Source organism: Anas acuta, chromosome 11, assembly GCF_963932015.1.
Source record: "Anas acuta chromosome 11, bAnaAcu1.1, whole genome shotgun sequence".
Lineage (NCBI taxonomy): Eukaryota > Metazoa > Chordata > Aves > Anseriformes > Anatidae > Anas > Anas acuta.
In genome coordinates this window covers 15,373,084-15,394,543 of record NC_088989.1, presented here as the reverse complement: position 1 = coordinate 15,394,543, position 21,460 = coordinate 15,373,084, and the positions used below count along the sequence as shown (strand labels likewise).

General features: G+C 45.4%; 1 protein-coding gene across 3 annotated transcripts in view; it reads right to left on the bottom strand.

Annotated features, from left to right (window-relative positions):
* Positions 1–2,152: 2,152 nt before the first annotated feature.
* The window catches only part of USP4 (ubiquitin specific peptidase 4), a 44,091-nt gene continuing 24,783 nt past the window's right edge, over positions 2,153–21,460 (bottom strand). For 2 of the 3 annotated variants that reach the window (XM_068695026.1, XM_068695027.1), the window contains 9 exons: positions 12,195–12,386; positions 11,561–11,649; positions 10,378–10,590; positions 10,228–10,298; positions 8,533–8,648; positions 7,479–7,628; positions 6,603–6,706; positions 5,101–5,189; positions 2,153–4,973 (listed from right to left, as the gene is read on the bottom strand). In XM_068695026.1, the coding sequence (XP_068551127.1) occupies positions 4,872–4,973; positions 5,101–5,189; positions 6,603–6,706; positions 7,479–7,628; positions 8,533–8,648; positions 10,228–10,298; positions 10,378–10,590; positions 11,561–11,649; positions 12,195–12,386 (1,126 nt within the window). In that variant the 3' untranslated portion in view covers positions 2,153–4,871. Of the gene's footprint in view, positions 4,974–5,100; positions 5,190–6,602; positions 6,707–7,478; positions 7,629–8,532; positions 8,649–10,227; positions 10,299–10,377; positions 10,591–11,560; positions 11,650–12,194; positions 12,387–17,976; positions 18,109–21,460 lie in introns of those variants that run through there. The other variant, XR_011100493.1, reaches the window with a different exon arrangement.

Below are 21,460 nucleotides of genomic sequence, written 5' to 3'. Positions count from 1 at the left end.
AGGTGGTGGCAGTGACCCCACTGCTGCTGCCCACCAGGCAGGAGAACCCAGTCTGCGATTACAGCCCACCCCTCTTACCTCTCTCCATGAGCACACAAGAAGATCCTCCACACTTGCACGCAGCAAAGCCTGGCACAGCCCCCCTTCACCTCCGATCCAAGCCTGCACCACAGCTCCCCAGTGCTGCAGAGTCCCATCAGCTCCCTTCTGCCCCGGTCAGCGTGCTGGTGGACACTCGTGGTGGTCACACAGGCAACCTCTGGCTCCCCTTTCACTTCTTTTGCTCCTGGGCAGAACGGCTCCTCAGAGGGCTTTGGGGAGCAGAGACAGGAGGCACTTCTGTGCACACGTGGCAAACACACAGGCTGTTTTCCCATTTATTTCTTGTTTTCCCAAGCACTTTTATAAGCACCTCACAACTTCCCACTGAGTCAGCCCCACAGACCGCAGAGACCCTCACGCCTGACACACCAGCAGAAGGATGCACGAGCACACAGGGGTGCCCTATAGTCCCTGGTCCAGTTATTTACTGGGCTAGGTGTGGAAAAATAAACACTGATCTTGTTTAAAGCCTCTTACCTGTCACCTTTTTGAACTGGGACGAACAAGGAGAAGCTGTTCCTGGCTCGCGTATTTCAGTGCCAGAATTGAGCACTGCAGGAGCTCCTCAGCTGTCCCGTCCCCAGGGTGAAGAGCACTGACCTGGGGAGGTGTTTCTTAAGCAGAAGTTGCCGTAACTGTGGCTGTTTTTTCTTCCCTTTTTATTTTGGCTCCTTTGATTTGGGATGAACAACACAGGAGCTGAGCCAGGACTGAGACACATCCAATTCGCCGTTTTTAGCAAAATCATTTGCCCTCCTGTTAATAGTCATAGCGCTGAGACATTCTCTGCCTCAGAGATTTCTTTCCAGAACACTGCTGCTCCACTGGCAGCACTGGTGTTTCAGGTCATTCCCCACTCCCCACCCCCAATCTTTATTTTGTAATGGGGAATTTCACCTCATTTCATGCCTGGGGCATTCTCGCATGAGATTCCTGCAAGCCCGTGCACTGATACAGAATACCCCAATACCTCTCACGTCAGAAAACTGCCAATGTGCTCTCTCTTCTTCCCCAGTTCCTACTTTAATGAAAAAATACACAGATCAGTACAGGGTTTTAACACAGATCAGTACAGGGTTTTGCCACTGACCTCTGCTATTGCATAAAACTTACCCTGTCCTCCACTTTCTGGTTTTGGATCATTTTTCTTCCAGGCGACCTCCCCATTGCACAGGAATTTGATCAGTCTGTATTCCCTTTCTCCCGGTTTTCCTCCCTCCCTCATTTCCCAAAACACCGCCCACTGCCCTGTTTCACTGAAGAGAGACACACAACCTCGCGTTCCTCTGCAGTCACAGATGGTCACAAGGAGCTTCACGCCGTGCTTTGATGGTCAGCATTTCACAGCCAAACTCAAGATCTGCTCTTCTACATCATGGTTCTTCTAACCCTCTCTGAGGCTCCAGCTAAGATCAAGCTCCTCAGCACCACATGAAGATATAAACCTTCTTACTGGGGCTCTTGTCCTCACAATCACCCTCGATCCCCCAGATAATCCCCCAAGTCTCCCTGAACATGCACCTACACTAAAGAGTGCTAAATACATACCAATCTGTTGCATTTAACTCCCTTCCTCAGCCTTTTCCAGCTGAACTCAGGGTACTTGCTCAGCGTGCCTCCAAAGGAGGCTGCAGGACTGCAGGACAACCATTTCAGCAGCCACAAGCCCAAAAGACACCACCTGCTACTGGAAAAAACAGTGATAAGGGCAGGGCACCCTCGTTCTGCAGAGGAAGAGGAACGACGATGAAGCTGAGGCTGCCCAGTATCACAGAAAAAGGGCAGGACGAGCTTCGTTATGCCACCAGAGACGAGCGGCCCAGTGCTGCAGAGGGGAAGAGGCACCCTCTGAGCACCGACTCTGATTTACACAGCAGTGTGCTGTTCTCCTGAATCCCCTTGGCAAAGCAGGGTGGGCTGTGCAGCCTCACTCTACTTGCCATGGCCCAGCTGAAAGAGCTCCTGCGCCACCAGGCATCCCCACAAACCAGCAGCTGTTCAACCCGCACTTCAGGTCACTTAACGAAAGCTGAAAAAAACAACCAAACAGTTTCAGTGCAAACCACTCTTTAATTTTCCTCTTTGTACAATAGAGCCAGCCACTTACAAAGTGCTAGTCTAAAAAACAGGTCTGGTATTACAGAAGACACACACCAGCCTAAGCCCATCGGCTCAGAGTCAGAGAAGGTAAGAGCTGGGCCACTTTTTCTGCAGTACAACAGAGTCTGTTCAGCATCTGAGCATCAGCTTTAGCCCCACTGACACATTTCTTAGTGTCAGCACAGGAAAGGAAGTAAAGAGGAGAACAAAGGCTATTTCAGATAGATCTTTCCTTTAAAAAGGTCTTTTCATCCCCTTTCCTCTCCCCCCCATTTTTTTGGAATGCCCGTGTGACTTTCTTTCAGGGTAAAACTAACAAAAATGCTGCTCAGAGTAATTCAGTGCAGTGCTACAGCTTAAAAGTTGATTTTTGGATGCTCCCCTCAGTAACGAGGAAAGAACAGAAATAAAATAGTAAGAGTTGTAAAAATCCCAAACAACCCAAAAAAACAGAACAGCAGAAGCAAATAAACAATTCAGAACTCTATAAACTCAAATTTCAATGCTTTAAAAGCAAAATTCTGCAGAACAGGATCATAATACTAACGTGCCAGCTAGAGACAGGCCTCCCAGTCCTCCCTCCTCCTCTTACACCAAGACCTTCTCGTGCCCTGGCCAGGGAGCCGTAGGTGCTGCCCTCCCATCCCACTGCCTGGATCAGGACAGGACAGCAAGCAGCCAGCTGTGCTTTGGCAGGGCTGCAGCACAGAGGTCTGGGGACTGGCACGTGACAACTTCCGATGGGGCTTGTTGCTGAGGGAAGTGGAAAGGAGCTGAGCTGGTGTGCCTGGAGTTCAACGATGGCTGCTGTTATGTTGACAGGACAGTTCTGGCCAGCAGTGAAGCCGCAAGAACTGTGCAGAGAGGAGAGTGTGACTGCAGGAACACATTTTGTTGGGGGGGAGGGAAACAAGCCCTCGTGAGGCAATAGTCTTTCTTAGCCTTTGGTTCTGCCAATGCACCTGGCTCCGAGAAGGAAAAACCCACCTGTGTGGTTCGCCACCTTGAGCTAGAACTTACCCTCAAAACCACAGATTCAAACTAGATTTTTCCTATTTTTCATGGGAAGACCACTTCTCCATTGAGGACTGACCCAATCTAGCGGTCCCCGGAGCCCTCCTTCAAGAGCAAAGCCGGACTCAATTCCTGCAAATAACAGACAGTTTGGGTAAAGGTGGAGCAGGAAGAGCATTTGCCAGTTGTGTTGGAAGGATGGAGCAGAACAGCTGAGCAGCTATGGCAAAGGGGAACCGTGGCCAGGGCCTTTACACCTGCAGCCTCACAGAAGATGTTCGCGTGGGTGACATTCAAGGGAAGAGGACAAATACCAGAAGAACGGTGCAGAAGAAAAGTCACGAGAAAAGGACAAAACCTCACACAATCCATTGCACTGGGCTAGCATCCTTACAGGCGACAGCTTTGGGACACAGAGCTGAGCCTTACCAGCGTAAAAGCTCCAAGGAGACACTTAAACGAACTAAAAACAAAACATAAAAGTGCTGCAACCATACAAACCATGGGGAAACACTGGAGGCAGCTGTGGGTAGTTAGGGGCTGGCGGCCGGAAGATGTGGCGCTGTATGGAAAGGTGGAGCCCCTCCCTTGATGGACAGCAGCGTGTGGCCTGTGCTGTAAGCAAGCGGAAGTGATGCTCTGGGCCTCGGCTAGATAACCCCATGGGACTCGACAATAAACGCCATTTGCCACCCACCACATTGGTGTCTGTGAGCCGACAGACCGAGCGGCCTGGGGTTGGCCGCCGTGCCGTTCCCGAACCAGGTCGCCGCTGCCCCCTGAAGGCAACAGGCAGGAAAGTCCTTAGAGTGGCCTGAAGGTGGCATGAGGGATACAGGAGACAGATTGAGAGGACAAGAAGCGGACAGCCTTACAGGTGATATTTTCTCTAGTGAAGAATAGGAGCCAGAGCTCTAAGAGCTGCATCCTGCAGCCACTGTGCAGAGAAGCCTGTGCATGCACCAACCATGGGGCCAGGTGCAGTAAAATTACCCACATGGCAGGATTCGGTGTTCACATTTACAAGGCTGAGTCAAAACTGCCCAGAAGAGTTGTGAAATGCATCGGCAGATAAAAGGTGCAAGAAGGAGAAACTCTTGATTCTTGGCAAGGGAACCAAAGTACAACGGCAGAGATGGCAACAGGCAAGCCAGATGGATGTAGATTTGAACTGAGAGCTTCCAGAAAGGGTGCACGCGCCTCCCTGGCATGGGATGGGGGGGCCTGGGGCATCAGCAACATCAGAGGATTTACAGGAAGCCCCTGTACCAATTCACAGAATCACCTCCTGCTCCACGGGCCTCACAACATTCAGCTGTGATCTCCAATTCCTCCTCTCCCCAACCCCAGCTACAGCTCTCAGCCCGGCTCAGCCCTGACCCCTGCCTCTAGCCACACAGCTCAGCCAGATTTTTAAAAAGAACTTTATCAAAGCTCCAATATATGTTATTTTTGGCCTCTAAATATACAAGTGTCAGCACCTATTCCTGACTCTCCAGTGCTATTCTGCAATCCCAAGCACCGGATCTTTCAGTGCTATGTTTTCTGCTCAAATCCTACAGAAGGAAGAAAAAATTTCAGATGCCTCAGACATAGCTTTAGAAGAGTGACCGCTAACACGGTGGGCGAGTGCTGGGCGGGGGCGATTGCGACGCTTAGTTGGTATCCATGCCATCACACTCTTCTTGGGGAGGAGATGGAGCAAGATGTTCTTCACTGGTTCGGCGCTGATAAAACAGCACATATGCAGCTTTTGTCTACCAAACAGAGAAGAAAAGAATCTGAAAGACTGAAGCAATCCATGTAGCTTAGCTAGAAATACAACACCCAAAGCAGGAACCACCTGCCGTACAAACTCGGATTAGCCTCAGGCCAAGCACTCACCACTATTTGGTCTTCTGAAGCCACGGACACGCTGCTGTCATCAAAGTAGTACCACTTGTCGTTCACTTTGTTCTTGGCATAGGCGGTGTCTGTTGAGAGGAAGGAATGCCACTCAGGTAGTGCCACTCAGCTGCACTGCACAAGTGACATTCAAGACTCAAACCAGTCGTGGGAGACGGTCCCAGAGCTAACGTTGTCAGCAGCTGCCCCACACCTCATTCACTAACACAGCTTCAAGAACACGCTAGGTCATCTAGTGAGGCTAGAGCTATGTCCTGCATGGGACTCAGCACTAGTCGTAAACAGCGCCCATGGCTTGCACAGGTACACTCTGTGCTGGGTTAAAAACTGGCTGCATGGCCAGGACCAGAGAGTGGTGGTGAACAGAGTGAAATCCAGCTGGTGACCGGTCACCAGGGGTGTTCCCCAGGGGCCGGTCCTCTTTAATGTCTTTCCTGATGATTTGGATGAGGGAATGGAGTGCACCCTCAGTGAGTTTGCAGGTGACACCAAGTTGGGGGGAAGTATTGATCTGCCAGAGGCTGGGAAGGCCCTGCAGAGGGACCCGGACAGGATGGGTCGATGGGCAGAGGGCAACAGGATGAGGTTCAACATGGCCCGGGGATGTTTAAGGAAAGGTCGTATATGATGCTTGGTTGAGGACATGGTTTAGTGGGTGATATTGGTGGTAGGGCCATGATCAAGGACCTTGGAGGTTTCATCCAACCTTAATGATTCTGTGATTCTATAATTCTGTGAAGCACTATGCATTTGTCTGTGTGGTTTTGTTTTTAAAAAAAGCCTGGAAGAAAGGGGGAAAAAATATAAACCTGCTTTAAATTGCTGTTGCACCAAACAAGTCAGGAAAGCAACTGCAGAAAGGCATCAGACCCAGGTTCACGGCAAGGTTTGTTCTCTGAACCGTGTCCTTGGCCTACGTGCAATTATTTGTCACACCTCGTGTGACACCACTAAGGGAACCTGGCAAGCTCTTGCCTGGCTGGCTCAACTGCTCACAACCTCTGCTCCGCAGCTGTAATGCTGTGCCCATGCTGGACGAGCAGCTACACTGCAGTTTGGTGCAGGACAAGAAGCTGAGACTTGGAGTTGAACTGACAGCTTAAGCTGAAGACTCTACACCAACGCTCTTCTGTAGGAAGCTCCTTTCCACAACATCGTCATGTTCCAGCATTAAAAATAACGATGCCCCTCATTAACTGCAAACACAGTTTGCACACTCCATAACAACTACTAACCAGGGTCCTACAGTCGTTAGATTCAGACCCAGGCAGCTGCAAACTACTCAAACTAGCTGGCTGCTCAGCAAATCCTAACCGGAAGGAAGCTTCCTTTCAGTAAGATACTCACTCCCCTATAGAACATGAGTAAGTTTTGGACTAGACATCCTTAGGTGAGGGCTGCTGCAACTCCCCAGTGCACAGAGCCTCCCATGGTCCCTCTATTTCCTTGCACACATGAAGTACAGAAAAGCAGTTACTTACAGTGGCCTACTCCCATGGCTCCATAGTGATTGGAAACTGCAATAAGGTCATAGATATACGAGCCTCTTCTTGGATCACAGACAAACTCAGACATGTTTAAACCCCTGGAAGAAAATCCAACAGTATCAGTACAGGTTACTGGCATATTTTCTGAAAACTAATGCCTGACACACCTGCGAAGCTCTGCTGGCAGTCAGCACTGGCTAAGGATTGTGCTCTGCTGCTGAACAGCCAGATGCTACCAGTGTAGATGTGCCCGTGTTACCAGAAACAGGAACCCTCTCACATAGGGTCCTAGTGAATTCATCAGGTGCTGCCAAAAGACCGAGAGGGAAGTGCTGAATAAAAATCAGTGCAGAGTGTATCCACGTGTAGGCATGAAAAGCGAGATGGAAGTAGGAAGGAGTATTGCCTCAGCATCAGGGCTGAGGCAATCCCAAGCACAAATATAGGCTGGGGCTTTGAGCAACCTGTCCGGTTTCACAGCAATCCCCCAGTTTTAATCTTTTTTCAAAAGAACCAATACCTGATAGTAACTGTAGTTCTCTGAGATGTGTGGAACTGATTAACAAAACCAAAAAGAGGTAACGCAGAGCTGATTCACATTCTGACTTTCTAGGAGTGTGTCTACCATGTAACACAACACACTTGCCCACCCTATCTGCCCAGGAGCAGAGCAACAGAAACAGGAAACTGCTGATGTGTCCTGCATTTTGACTATTACCCAAGTTTCACTTATGCCTGCTGCTTTCAAACCTTAAGACAGAACTGTTCCAGTTATAACATTAGTAACAAGCCCACACAACAGTAACAGCAGAAGTAGATTCCTCTTGCCCAGCTCTTCACATGCAGACTAGCTCGAAGGAAGAATCCTACCTGATAGGGAATTCAACAACAGTGTCGAGTTTATCCCTCCAGTATCTGCTGTATGAGAAGCGTTTTAAATGAACTACCAAAATCTTGGGCAAAGACCACAAGTCAAACTTCTTTGTGGCCTGTTGATGTTTCTTACAGTTAGGGCAGTACCTGAGGAAAGAGTACAAACAAGGAAATGAAAGGCTATGCTAAACAAAAATCTTCTTGTCCATCTGTTAGAGGATACATCAATACCGCAGTTCAGTCTCGGACTTAGAGAAGACATTTCTGGCTTGTGGAATATGCAGGAGAACACTACTCCCTGAAGGTGTCAAAGCTACACACTGCTTTCACTTTGTAGGTAAAATGTCCAATTGCAAGTGCATTAACTGAACATTGTTCGAAAACAAATAAAAGGTTTAAAGGTTCCATTGCTGTTTTATTGTTTGTTTTATTGTTTCCTGATTTAGCTCGAACAGGTAACAGGTACAAACATCTAATAACCTGTAATTAGAAATCAGTAACAAACAAGCACCTACTACACTACAGGTTGTTTTCTTACACACCCAGCAAACAACTTCCAAGGATGTTCTGTATACACATTAATCACATTTTGGTCACTTAGGGAGACCTAAGTGCTGTACCTAATCCCTCAACTGGGGATTTTTCATAGAATTAGGAGTGTTTCAGGATGAGTACAAGATGAAAATAAAAAAAGTAAAAAAAAAAATAAAAAATAGCCACATGCTAGCTGTAATGTAGCCACACACTTTCACTGATATCACAGCTGCTTCCTCTGATTCATCTGGAAGATAGATGTACATTGGAGAATGAAAAATAGCCTCATCTCTATGTATCCAGTGTCTTTTTGTTTAATACAGACAGGAAACACGTATGTGTTATTAACCCATGCTTGCAGCCTACTGTCAGTGACTGAAAAAAGACACAATAGACTTCTTCACACCAAGACAAAGAGGCAGACCTAGGAAATTATCAGAATCCCGTGACAAATAACGTGAAATCAAGCAGTTACAGCATTTTACGGTAAATGTGACAGGCAGAAAGATGGTCTTACCAAGGGTCATGTTCACCGAGTGTTTCCATAGTAGTAAAGAGCTCTATGCAGTCTCTGAGAGCTACCACAGCCTTCTTCTTCTGTGGTTGTAACAAACTTGAATGCTTTTCGAATGCCTAGTGAAAGAATGCATGCTTTATTCATTTCCATGTAGGCTTTACTCCTTGACATCATGAAAACAAACATGGCCACCTTCACTCTGCTTATGATTTCTGGACCTCTTCTCCACCCACACAATCAAGTTTCCAGCCACTCCTTTCCTGTGCTCTGAACAGTCCTTTTCACTTTTTCCACCTCGGGTATGATCCTCCCAGACTCCTCAACAAATTTAGAACTCCTCACACCTTAGCAGCAATGAAATAAGGCTGGCATTTACCAGAACTAAACACTTTCTCCGTACAAAAATGTTTATAAGGTATGAAAAGGACTGGAAACACCCAAAAGCAGATACAAGGAATGATTATGGTAGTTTTATGACAGCTAGAACAAAAAGCAAATAAAATATCAGTCTGCACAGCCTTATGACAACCAGACCATTAAACTTGTTCTCTGACAAGATTATGAAACCCCTAGTAAAGGACGGATAGCTCTGCAAACATATGGCATAGCTCAAGTATGCTGCAAGACATCCAGAATAATCAACAAATGTTAAAATCATTATGACATATGCTAAATGTATTCAAGTGATTGACAGAAACCACATGATAGCGGGGCAAAGAAGCTATCAAATCCTAGAGGAATAATCACGTTTGATACATACTTTCAAGTGAACCAGCTCTTGCTCTAAGCCATTCGACTGCTTAAGTGTAGCCTCTTAACAAGAAGTTTAAACAAAATCTTTGCTGTTTTAAATAACAGAAAAAACAAGGATTACCGTGATAATGCAACTGCATTTTTTTCCTGGCGATACCAGAGGGTGGTAAAACTCAAGCATTCTGGATGAAGCGCACTTCAACTTGCATTTGCATCCAGGTGATAATTTTAGGTATGCCGTATAACACTTGCAATGAACAGTTTTGCACACACAAGCAGAGTGTCTGGAATATAATCCTGGCTCTCCACCCCTACCTTCTATGAAGACAGTGATACTTGAAATTGCATCTAAATGGAATAACACCATTTCCTTTAATCCTGTCCCAAAAGTTTATACTCCAATTTGGTATACCCATGAGCCCAAATATGACTTAGCTACTGCCTAGCACTGCACAATGCCTACACATGGAAAAGTTGCTTTGTGTGAGACCACATTTAACTAATGGGGGCCTCTCTTCATAAGACCAAAACTTATGTTGTTACTTCAAAGTTAAATTATTTTTGTTTTGGCAAGGGAGCAACAACAGATTGTTCTGTTACAAAGCATGACTCAGCAGAACCCACAGAAAGAACATTGTGGTTTCTATGAAGCTCTATGCATTTGGCTTAGTGTATTTTTTATTTTTATTTTTTTAATTTGAATGGATAATGAACTAAACTTGAAAAAAAATAAAGTATCTACTTTTAGGAACACTGGCAGCAGATATCAGCAAAAACAGATCTATAGGCCTTATCTCTAGAAGATTTTAAGTAAGCTTATCATGTGCTGGTTACTTAATTTTTATGCAGGGGACCACACCTACACTTCAGTGCTTACTATAATCTATTTAAGTACCATGAAAGTTTACACACACAGTATTTATGAAAAGAGCATACTACAACCTGTGCCTCCTGTTCATCAAAGAGTAGCCTCCGCGTATCAGAATCCCAGTCAATAGCAAGTGTAGAAAAAGCTACAAGAAATACAAAAAACATTTGTTACAAATTTGTTCATGAAAGGAGGAAGAAAAAGTATGCCAAGTCAATAATTACCATTCAGTTTCAAGATTTTTCCTTCCACAATGGAGTTTATTTCAGAGGTCCCATACGAATTCACAATGCTAAAAGTGAAATGCTGCTTCTTGCAAGGCTGCAGGTCTCTTGTTGACTCAACCTGCATGCAACCATCAGAGTGGCATTCAATTTCTGACAACTTTTCCTTGCCTTCCTGTCCGCCATCCTGATGGTCCATCTCTTCAATGTCACCTGGCAAAATTTAAAACAAGCCAAATATTGAAGAGTTTTGGTTAAATGTTTAGATTGAGACCTCACATTGACAGCTGTTTGCAGGAGCCTGTGCACAGTTGGCTTAGAATTTAGTGAAAAACACACACAAAGAAATCTGTGCTTCCAATCACTGCATCTGAAGCTGTGTTTTGTCCTCTAGCAAATGTCAGCTAAAACACTGGGGTTTGTATCCCAGCATCAGACATGATGAAGCCTGCTTAATGCACAGTAGGTTATCAAATCACACCATCTGATAGCACACCCTAATAAATATCGCAAAAGAGAACCAGCAAAGGTTGCAACTAGGTGTCTTCACAGAAGGGAAAATACAACGCCAGGGAAGCTGTTGCCATTCCTTGGTTAAAAATGGGCATGCTTTCTCCCCAAGTTAAATTTCCGATATAACTTGTTCTGATTGTTATTCTCAGCATCACAAGCAAATCCTTTCAGAAAGGGAAGGGAAACATGTACTTCTCATCACCATTAAAAGCTTCCTTGTGAACATCTAACCTAGGCACAATATCCCATGATTCTAGGTCCAGGAATACAAAATGCTGTTTTCATTGCATTTCTCCAGAACTTGCCTTCATAGGATCTAACAGGCCAGTTTTCATCACAAAGGGCACATTAAAAAAGGATTTTCCTCTAGAGGGAGGCACCCGAACACCTAATAGAACACCAAGAACTTCACTAACACTGATTAGGACAAACACACACCACTTTTTTTCTCCACCTGTTGCTTGCTGACATCTGACCTCTCTAGGAAGGAAAATGGTCTATGGGAATCTTCACTACACCACGACAAAGTCCTATGCAACAGTGCAAATTAATCTTTGTGTAGAGCTAAAAATCTATCTGCTGGAGCTTAAGCCACTTACGCACAGCACAACCTAAATGCTGACAGAAGCTTTAAGCTGAAAAGCTTCCAACCAATTTTGAAAGGCTTTACCTTCAGCCACACCGCTGGAGCCATTGCAGGTGCCTTTGTCTGAGCAGGGCGTCGAGTATTCTTCTGCCAAGGGGAGTTTCACGTAGCGACTAAACAGAGGTCATATTTTTATCACACAGTCATAACAAAGCTGTACATCAGAACAACTACACCCTCTCCACCACCAGTAATAACAGTCCCTGCCACCCAATTGCCCTCTGCAAACCAGCATCCACACACTGGGAGCTCTCAGTCAAACAAAAAATTCAATAATTTTATGTTTTCACCACTTGTACCAAGTTTTACAGGTAGTAGAAGTAGCATAAAAGCAAGTTATGGTGGCCCATCAAAGGAGATACAGGAGAGCCCTCAAAACGTTTCCCAAGTTGTGCTCCTGATCTGTTTTGCAACACCAAGCAGGTGACTTCCATTGGGACCACCAGCAGCATCATCATCTTACAGCCCCTGCTTCTACAGGACCTTGAGATGCCCTCGTGGCCTCCAGACACTTCTGTAATCCAAGTGCTGCTTGGTGTTCCACAAACAGATCAAGGAAAAGATTTCCCACTAAAAAGGATTCAGTGATCTTATTGCAGCCTAACTCAGTAAGGAAACCCTAGAATTCTGCACAGGAATAGACGTAGACGTGGCTTACCTGATCTGCTCCAGAACTACAACGTACAAGTGATCCACTGTGAGCTTGTGTTTCGGCACGGATATCAGCAGTGGCTGCCCGAACAGAACGGTGCCTGAAGTATTGCTGGATTGCCTCATTGTCTTTTCCCGAAAGTAAACGGAGAGAGTAACATACTCTGAGCCATCCTCACTTGGCTTGCAGACTTCATATCTGTTTGAAAGACAGGCGTTTCCACAAGTTATTTGTGCTGCCGAGAAGCACAGCGGGTAGAACCAATATTAACTCAGTCCAACAACTCTCTCCACCACGTTCTCCTGAGAAAGACAAAAAGGGTTGTACTCCATGCCTTTGTGCCAAAGATATGCTTCCTGAACACCTCCCACAGCCCGCAGTGGCACAGGATACGCACCTGCAATCAACTCAGCTGCCACCTTCCCTCTGCCTTTACCTCCTATATTCACATCCATATTGTCACTCGTGTCCCCAAACGCTACCCTGACAACTAGATGTTGTTTCAACCAAACCATCGCATCAGTGAAAAATAACTAAGCGAACTTTTAAATCCCTGAAACAGTGATTGTTCTGTCTAGAGACGGAAACCCTCCCAATAGCTTGGGTCTCGCACTCCCCCAGCCTCTCATACAGTTACGAGCCTGGGCTCACACCACTGACCAGCCAATGCTTCAGGAAACCAAGGGCTGGGAAACATTTGATTCACAGAAAAATCCAAGGACTGTAAACACAACAAAATCATTCTGGAAGAAACTGGGGGGGAAACGTGAAACTTAAGGGCAGCCTTGGTTGCAGTGATCATGAAATGGGGGCGTTTTGTATTCAGAGGGCAGCAAAGAGGGAGCACAGCAAGCCTCCTGGACTTTGGGGGAACACTTTGGCCTCCTCAAGGATCTGCTTGGTAGAATATCATGGGACAAAGCCCTGGAAGGAAGAGGAGCCCAAGAAAGCTGGTTGATATTCAAGGATCATCTCAGGAGCAATGCACCCCAAGAAAGAGGAAGCCAGGCAAAACCAGCAGGAGGCCTGCATGGATGAACAAGGGGCTCCTGAAGAAACTCAAGCACAAAAAGAAAGCATGCAGACAGTGGCGGCAAGGACAGGTAATCCGGGAAGAATGCAGAGACACTGTGTGAGCAGCCAGGGATCAGGTTAGGAAAGCTAAAGCTCAGACGGAATTGAATCTGGCCAGGGACATCATGGGCAACAAGCGAGACTTGTACATCACTGACAAAGGAAGATTGATGAAAAGGAAGATCGATAAAGGGAAATTGTGGGTCCTCTCTGGAACGAAATAGGAGACTTGGTTACCCAGGACCCAGAGCAGGCCGACGGTACTCAGTGACTTTTTGCCTCAGTCTTCATTGGCAAGTGCTCTAGCCACAAAGCCAAGAGGGGCAGAAGGCAAAGACAGGGACTGAGAGAATGAAGAACTGCCCACTGTAGGAGAAGATCAGGTCTGAGACCATCTATGGGACCTGAAGGTGCTCAGGTCCACAGGACCTGATGAGATCCATCTGCAAGTCCTGAGGGAACTGGCAGATGTAGCTGCTAAGCCTCTCTCCATCACATTTAAGAAGCTGGGGCAGTCTGGTGAAGTTCCCAGGGACTGGAAGAGGGGAAACACAATCCCCATTTTAAATGGGAGAAAAAGAAGACCCAGGGAACTACAGGCCAGTCAGTCTCACCTCTGTGCCCAGCAAGGTCATGGAGCAGATCCTCCTGGAAACTCTGCTGAGGTCCATGGAAAATAAGGAGGCGACTGGAGACAGCCAACAGGGCTTCACTAATGGCAGATCGTGCCTGAAAAATCTGGTGGCCTTCTGCGATGGGGTTACAGCATTCACGGGTATGGGAAGAGCAGCTGATGTGGCCGACCTGGTCTTGTAGGAAGCATTTGACACTGTCCCCCATGATATCCTTGTCTCTGAACTGGAGAGATGCGGATTTGACAGATGGACCAGTCAGCAGATGAGGGACCATCCAGATGGTTGCACTCAGAGAGCTGAGGTCAACAGCTCAATATCCAGGTGGAAACCAGTGACAGAATTCCTCAGGGGCTGGAACTGGGAGCAGCAGTACATGTATTTAACACCTTTGCTGGCAATCTGTATGGTGAAATTGAGTGCACCCTCTGTGACTTTGCCAATGACACCAAGCTGGGTGGTGTGGTCAGCACACTGGAGGGAAGGGATGGGGATGTCATCCAGAGGGACCTGAATAGGCTGAAGAGGTGGGCCTGGGTGAAACTCATGAGGTTCAGCAAGGCCAAGAGCAAGGTCCTGCACCTGGGCTGGGGCAATCCCAAGCAGGAATACAGGCTGGGTGACAAGAGATAAAGAGCAGCCTTTCAGAGAAGAACCTGACAGTGCTGGTAGACAAAAACCTGAACACAAACCAACAACGTGCGCTTGCAGCCCAGAAAGCCAGCCCTCTCCTGGGCTGCACCAAAATCACCATGGCCAGTAGGGCGAGGGAGGGGATTGTGCCCCTCTGCTCTGCTCTTGTGAGACCCCACCTGGAGCCTGCGCTCAGCTCTGGGTCCCCAGCAGAAGGACAGGGATGTACGAGAGTGAGTCCAGAGGAGGACCACAGAGATGAACAAGGGGCTGGAGCACCTCTGCTATGGAGACAGGCTGAGGGAGTTGGGGCTGTTCGGCCTGGAGAAGGGAAGGCCCCGGCAGACCTCCCAGCAGCCTGCCCGTGCCCAGCAGCAGCTACAGGAAAGCTGGGGAGGCACTCGTTGTCAGAGGGTGTGGTGATAGGACAAGGAGTAATGGCTTTAAACTAAGAGAGGGTAAGTTTAGATGAGATATAAGGAAGAAATCCTTCACTCAGAGAGCGGTGAGGCCCTGGCCCAGGCTCCCCAGAGGAGCTGTGGCTGCCCCATCCCTGGCAGTGCCCAAGGCCAGGCTGGATGGGGCTGGGGGCAGGGGGCCCTGCCCATGGCAGGGTGGGTGGAATTAGATGATCTTCACAGTCCCTTCCAACCCAAATCATCCTGTGATTCTATGAAAACAAACAGCTCCAGAGAGCAGTGAGAAGACAGACACAGCTTGTGCTACTGGGTGAAACAGCAACAGCAGATATTCGCTTTTATAAGTGTCTAAAAAATCTACATGGCCCAACACTATTGCATTTTTCACCCCCATGTATCTTCTGAGACTATTCATTAGAAAATATTTATGAGATCTCAGGAATGCCACATCATACTGCTCTTTAACTTGGTGAGTCACCTGTCCCAGGCTTATATTTCTTTTTTCATTAAAACTGAAAAGTTTTTTTCAGAAAAGAAATATAAATATTTCACGAAAAGATGCCACTAAACAAAACCACAATCACATATCTGGGCATACCAACTCTCAGCAGCTCTCTTACATTAGAGAAGCCACTTTCTCTTGAAAGCCAAGAAAGAGATTTTTGCTCCTGTGTTCAGAAGACCCTTTCAGAGCAGGGAGTGGAACAATTTCAGAGTTGCAGTTCTACTTCATTCTATTTAAAAAGAAGTCTGGGTCCCAGCTTGAGGCCTGCCCTGAGCCTATGTATGTCAGTAGAAAACAAACAAAAAAAATTCCTTCAGAGAGTTTCATCCCAGCCCCCAGGAGCACTAGCGATTAGCAGAGCCCTCCAAGAGCAAGCGTGCAATCCAATGACTGCTGAGGTTTTCTATGCTATCGATGCTATTCAGTTAACCAACAGCACTGCATACAGCTTGCACCTTCTGAAGTTTCCTGAGAAACAGCACCACAAAGAGTTGAATTATTTCACTTAGTACTGTTTAAATGACAGAAGACCATCATACTCAGAGCATCACCAACGATTAACTCCAGGTCCTACGAGACCCTTAGGCTGGTCTCCTACAAAACAGATCAGTACACGACACAAGGTACACATTCCTCAGAGTCCTGGTGACTGCCTCTCACACCACCTACACTGCTGATTAAAGCAGCCCCCATTCATACCCCATCCTCACGCAGGTCCTGTACAAAATCCTGCCTCTGTGCTGGAACAGATGGGAAACAATGAAAAGCCAAGTGTTACCCACACACAGGTGCCATCCACCACGAGCAGCCAGCGTGCTGTACCCCTTACAACACTCCTCAAGGGAGCATCTTGCAAACTTCTTACTAGAACATCCCAGCTTGGTTACTCGAGTGCCCCTCTACCTACTCTGCTGCAGAACGGCTGTTGTTCTAGTATTACAGACAGATGTAACAGAATCCAGATCACTTTCTGAATCTCTACAAAAAGAGTACTTAAAAATTAAAGAAATTAAAAGAAATTAAGAAAATACTTTATCAGTATTTTAAGGAAGCCTACAGAGCTGATAGAGGGAATTAGATGACAATGAGCTGTACTTCTGTACCCTAGAACTTGACTGAAATAATCAAAGATAAAGATGATGCTACGCCAGATTACACAAGGTGTTTTCATAAATCAGCCACCTGCTCACCAGCTACCACACTGAACGTTCCCTTTATAATTCATGACAGCCTTTACAGATGTTTTTCAGTGAAGCACCAGTAAACAGGGATGGCCTTGACCAGCCTTCAACCCGACAAATAAGCACCAGGAAGCTTTCATTAACATTAAGCGAGAGCACAGGAACATGAAAAACTACAGGAAAGACAAGGCAGTGCGATGTGAAAGGGCACTACAAGGAGAAGACAGTCTGAGCTAAATGCCAGGGTAATGTATCTATCACAGATACCCATCTATCACATACCTACCCACACACACTACAGCGTGTTATTCAAGCATTCCCTCCAGAGCACCGGGATGTAACATTAAATACAGCTGGAAAACACTGCGTGGGTCACAGGTCAGCTCATAACCACCAAGAAAACAAGCGTATTTTGTAAGTGAACAGAGAAGGGTAGAAAAAAATGCTACTGAAGAAGCTGACAAACAGATCCACCTGAACAGGATTACCATTCCACATCTACCCAGACACACTGCTGTGAAGTTGCAGCATTTTCAGAAGTTGACAATAAGAATGAACAGAGGCCTAGAAAAAAAAGACTGAATGAAAACAAAGCACGTATTCTATCTCTTCTGGGAAATGGAGGTACTCCTAATCTGTTTACTTTCTCTCATGACATGAGAATAAACACAATCAATTGAACTAGGAGATATGAAACTGGAAGTAAAACATATTTATTTAGACAACAGGTGGATTGCCCTGCAGAAGTCTGTCACAGGATTTTCCAAGTCATGCAGAGGAGCAGGATTTAAAAGGATGAGGGTACTCAATGAGTAAGATTTTTCTAAAGGTTAAAGAATACAAACACATACTGGAAGGGATACAAACTCTTGTAAACAAGCAAACAACTGAGAACAAGCTTCCTAGATTAGCTTGCTACAGTCTCACGCATTTCAGATTTCACACAAATTCCTGGGCTAGCTGGTTTGCTGACCTAGCAGTGCAGTAACTGTTCTAGCTCTTCAGTAACAAACTTGACCTTTCTGCAGCCAATCATGGTTTTCAAGACCACCTGAACATAAAACACTGCAAAAAACATAGTATGTATGGCGAACCAAATATATTTTATTAAAATATGCAGCTTTTATAGGTTAAAGGTGACCTGCAAATCAATTTGTGCAACTCTCATCCACGTAAGCAATACACGTTGTGTTATATGCCCCATTAGCCAGGCTAAGAGAACGGGGAGATGTGGTTTATTCATCAAAACATTTTTCTTCTTAGGTCTTAGGAACTAAGAAGAAATACTAGGAGTCGTGCCCATACAGCAGTGGGCCATGGAGTCTGCTTTCCAGTAGCACTTACCTGACCCCTTGTAGGCCGGCTCCGAGCTCCAGCGGGATCCCTGGGTGATGTGATATCACCAGCATGGTGCATGCGGGGGTGTTACATTGGAGCGGGAGCCGGGGGTCCTAGTGGGGCTGCACTTCATGGAACCTAAGAAAAAGAAATAGTAAGCATTTTGGTTATGTGCTGAATGCTGCTCTCTGCTTAGCCTGGAGAATGAGAGCATTCAGCACAAACACTGAAGTGATTTTGTCAAATTGATTTGCAGACCACCTTTTCATGAGTGACTTTCTGGTCATTTGCCACAGAACTCCCTGTCCTCTCACAGTACCACCGTGACTGCAGACAGATGTTTACAATGCTGCAATAAGTGGGCTGCTCCCACTGCTCTTTGGCTGCACAGCTCCATGTGTCATGCCAGCAACCTTCCTTATGTCAAAACCCTTTATTTCAGCAAGTATCTTACCTCTTCTCTGATGCTAAATATATTAATATATCTTTCATCAGGACTATACTACGTTTCCAAGCCTATCACGAAGAGAAAGAGATGAGTACAAGCCCCTGTGACAGAATGGGCTTGGAGAATTCTAGTCCCAAATCCCTCTCCACTGGAGAAAAAAACATTGTTGCCCTCTTGCGTAAATGGAGCCAAATTCATTTTGGAATGCTTATCACTTCAGAGTCCAGTAACGATTCATTTTTCTTTTCTTTTTTTTTTTTTTCCTCTTTTTAAGAGGTTTTACTATCAGAGAGCACAACAGACAATATGCCATAAGAATCAATAAAACAGAAACGGATCAGCTGAACGGAAAAATACATCTTAGCCATCCAATATCAAATAAAACAAATTACTGTCCATTCAGCTTCAACTCCAAATGGAGTCCAAGGGCACTCTTCTTCCTCCTTGCACCACTTCAGCAGAACATGAAAATTCACAGTGCAAATTTCAAAACACCCCACGTGCACTGCAAAGTCACAGAAAGTTGATAACCTCCGTATCTTGAGTGAAATCAGGAAAAAAAATACAGCTTTCTGACCACTAAAGTCACTTTTAAAAGGTGCAAGTTCAATATTCTGTACGTCCCATGTACTGCATATTTCACAAATACTGTTTTAACAGTGCAGTCCAGACTAAGATGTGCGTGCCAACAGACCTCTTCTGTTGCCAAGCCAACTCTAAGTAAAACAGAGCACATCCCAGCTACGATACGTTCCTGCTCCATGCTCTGCAAGCTCCTGCTCAGTGATATTTTTAAGCAAAGCATTTCAAGTAAAGAGATGCTGCTCAGTAGCCACCTAATCCAGGGACCTAAATTCAAAAGTCATAGCAGATACTGGCGCAAAAAGCAAGACGACAAAAATTCTGTCTATTCTGTCTAAAATTCTAGTACTGTCATTTCTTATTTTTAAAAATGAAACAAAAACAGTGTCAGGGGCACAGACCTACAGTACTAGATGTTTGAACTAAGACTACAGTATTAGATTTGGAACTGAATTTTGAGCTGAGCTGTGTGTTGCCCGCTGGCTCGGGCACTATAGTCTAGAATCAGAAGTCTGTCGAAGCAACAGGGACATTGTTTTCACATGCAAACTCTGGTTTGCCTACTGCTTTCAGTGAAACAAACCTGGAGAAAATACTGCCAGAGGCCGACCCTTTACATTGAAGCTTCACAGTCCTGAGTCAACTTCAGAGTGGCAGCTAACAGCCTCAATACCTATACCGAGGTATTTGTAAGAAGTAATTTCATGAAATCATGCTCCAGCTAGGAAAGAACAGCCTTGCTCCTTCTGCTCAGCTGACAGTAGCTTGTCTCCTCCTGAACAAGCCCAGCAGGAACAGATGTAAAATACAAACCCTGCAAAATCAACTGCTGGATTCTGTCTGGCAACCTCTTTAGATGGAGACAAGGAGAGCAAGGCACGAGACAAACCCACCTTGGATGCAGCTCCTTGTGAGATCAGAGCCTTGGGGCCCCCGACAGCTCCCCCAGTTACTGCATACTCGTCCCTTGCGTCCTTTGCTCACGCTCTAGCAAACAACCGCAGTTACTAACAGCACCTTGTTTTGCTTTTTTCAGTGGAAGGGAGGAGTACTTTTCAAATGAGGAAAATATTACACAATTAAAAAAGATTATTCGAACTCTGGTGGGAGGCAGGGAAGGGTGCTGCCTTCAGTTTATCACAGCTTTTCTCATAATTCCCTTGGCATGGAGATAAGGAAGGAACAAATGAAGAGACCTGCGAGAACACCCAGCAAAATACTTAAAAATTGCAAACTGATCAGTGGGTCCTTTGTGTATTTTTTTTTTTTTAAATACAAGTTTCTGAAATGTACATCTAAGAACCTATTTCTGAATATGCTGTACTGATTAAACTCTGTTTTTAATTGCTTGGTTACTTGCACTTTGTTTCCTTGCCAGTGAAAGGAACTTTCCATCTAACTTCAGTGACTTCAAACATAGCGATGAGATGTACACGTTACAATTTGCCAACAAGGAAGTCGTGACACTGGATGTTGGTGGAAAACAAGAACAGATAGTCAGCACATAAAAGGGACAAGGAGGTGCAGGGATCAATGAAACAGCAATTCGGAAGGAGTTTGAGTATCTGTGACAGTGAATATCACAAATTTAATTATGGTAGACCTTTTGATTCTAGAAAATATCCTTAATGTAAACCACAAACAAGTCCATGGTCCTCAACAGTCATATCCTGGATTGCATGCACCACCCTAGGTTAATATTTAGTACTTAAGAACACACAACGTAAAAGATACCAGGATTATCAGATCTCTCTCTAGTTGATTTTTCCCCAAATGAAAGCTAACGTACTTCTCGCTCAGGTTTGTTGAACTGCAGGCACAGTGTCCTAAGATGGTGCAGATTTCCCATTTGATATGTACCAGAAGTTATTAATGTTAAAAATCTCATTTTCTGTTACTCTTGTATTACATAAGGAACTTAAGTGATTCTTCAGAAAATCTTAGGAAAAGTAGTTTTCAAAATATTGTAGACAAACAGCTTAACAGGGTTTTTCTTTCTTGCATACATGTATAAATCATTATCTTCTCAGGCCAATTTAACACTACAGAACATTTTCTTAGAAGTTTATTTTGTGGTAATACACTCTTGTAAATGTACTTCTAAAAAGACGGGTTAGCATGATTGGTTTAATCACTATCTTTATCACAATTGGTTGATCACTATCTTTAAATCGTGAATTTTAGGTGAAACTACTGTAGCTGTAAAAACATTACACCTACTTTCTAATAGAAGGCAGCTGCTCCCCTTATTAATCAACACAAAGTTTTATTTCAGGAACAGAAGGGAGATACATTATACAGTGTAGACAGGATACACACCCAACTACATCGCCACTCAGCCCAAGAGAATCTTTTCTAAAAGTTTTTGTGGACTACGAAGATGCACAGAGCCATGCTTCGAGTCCTAAGATGCAAAAATCTTTGCATCACTTCTCTGAAGAGCTAGCCTTAATTTAAGCC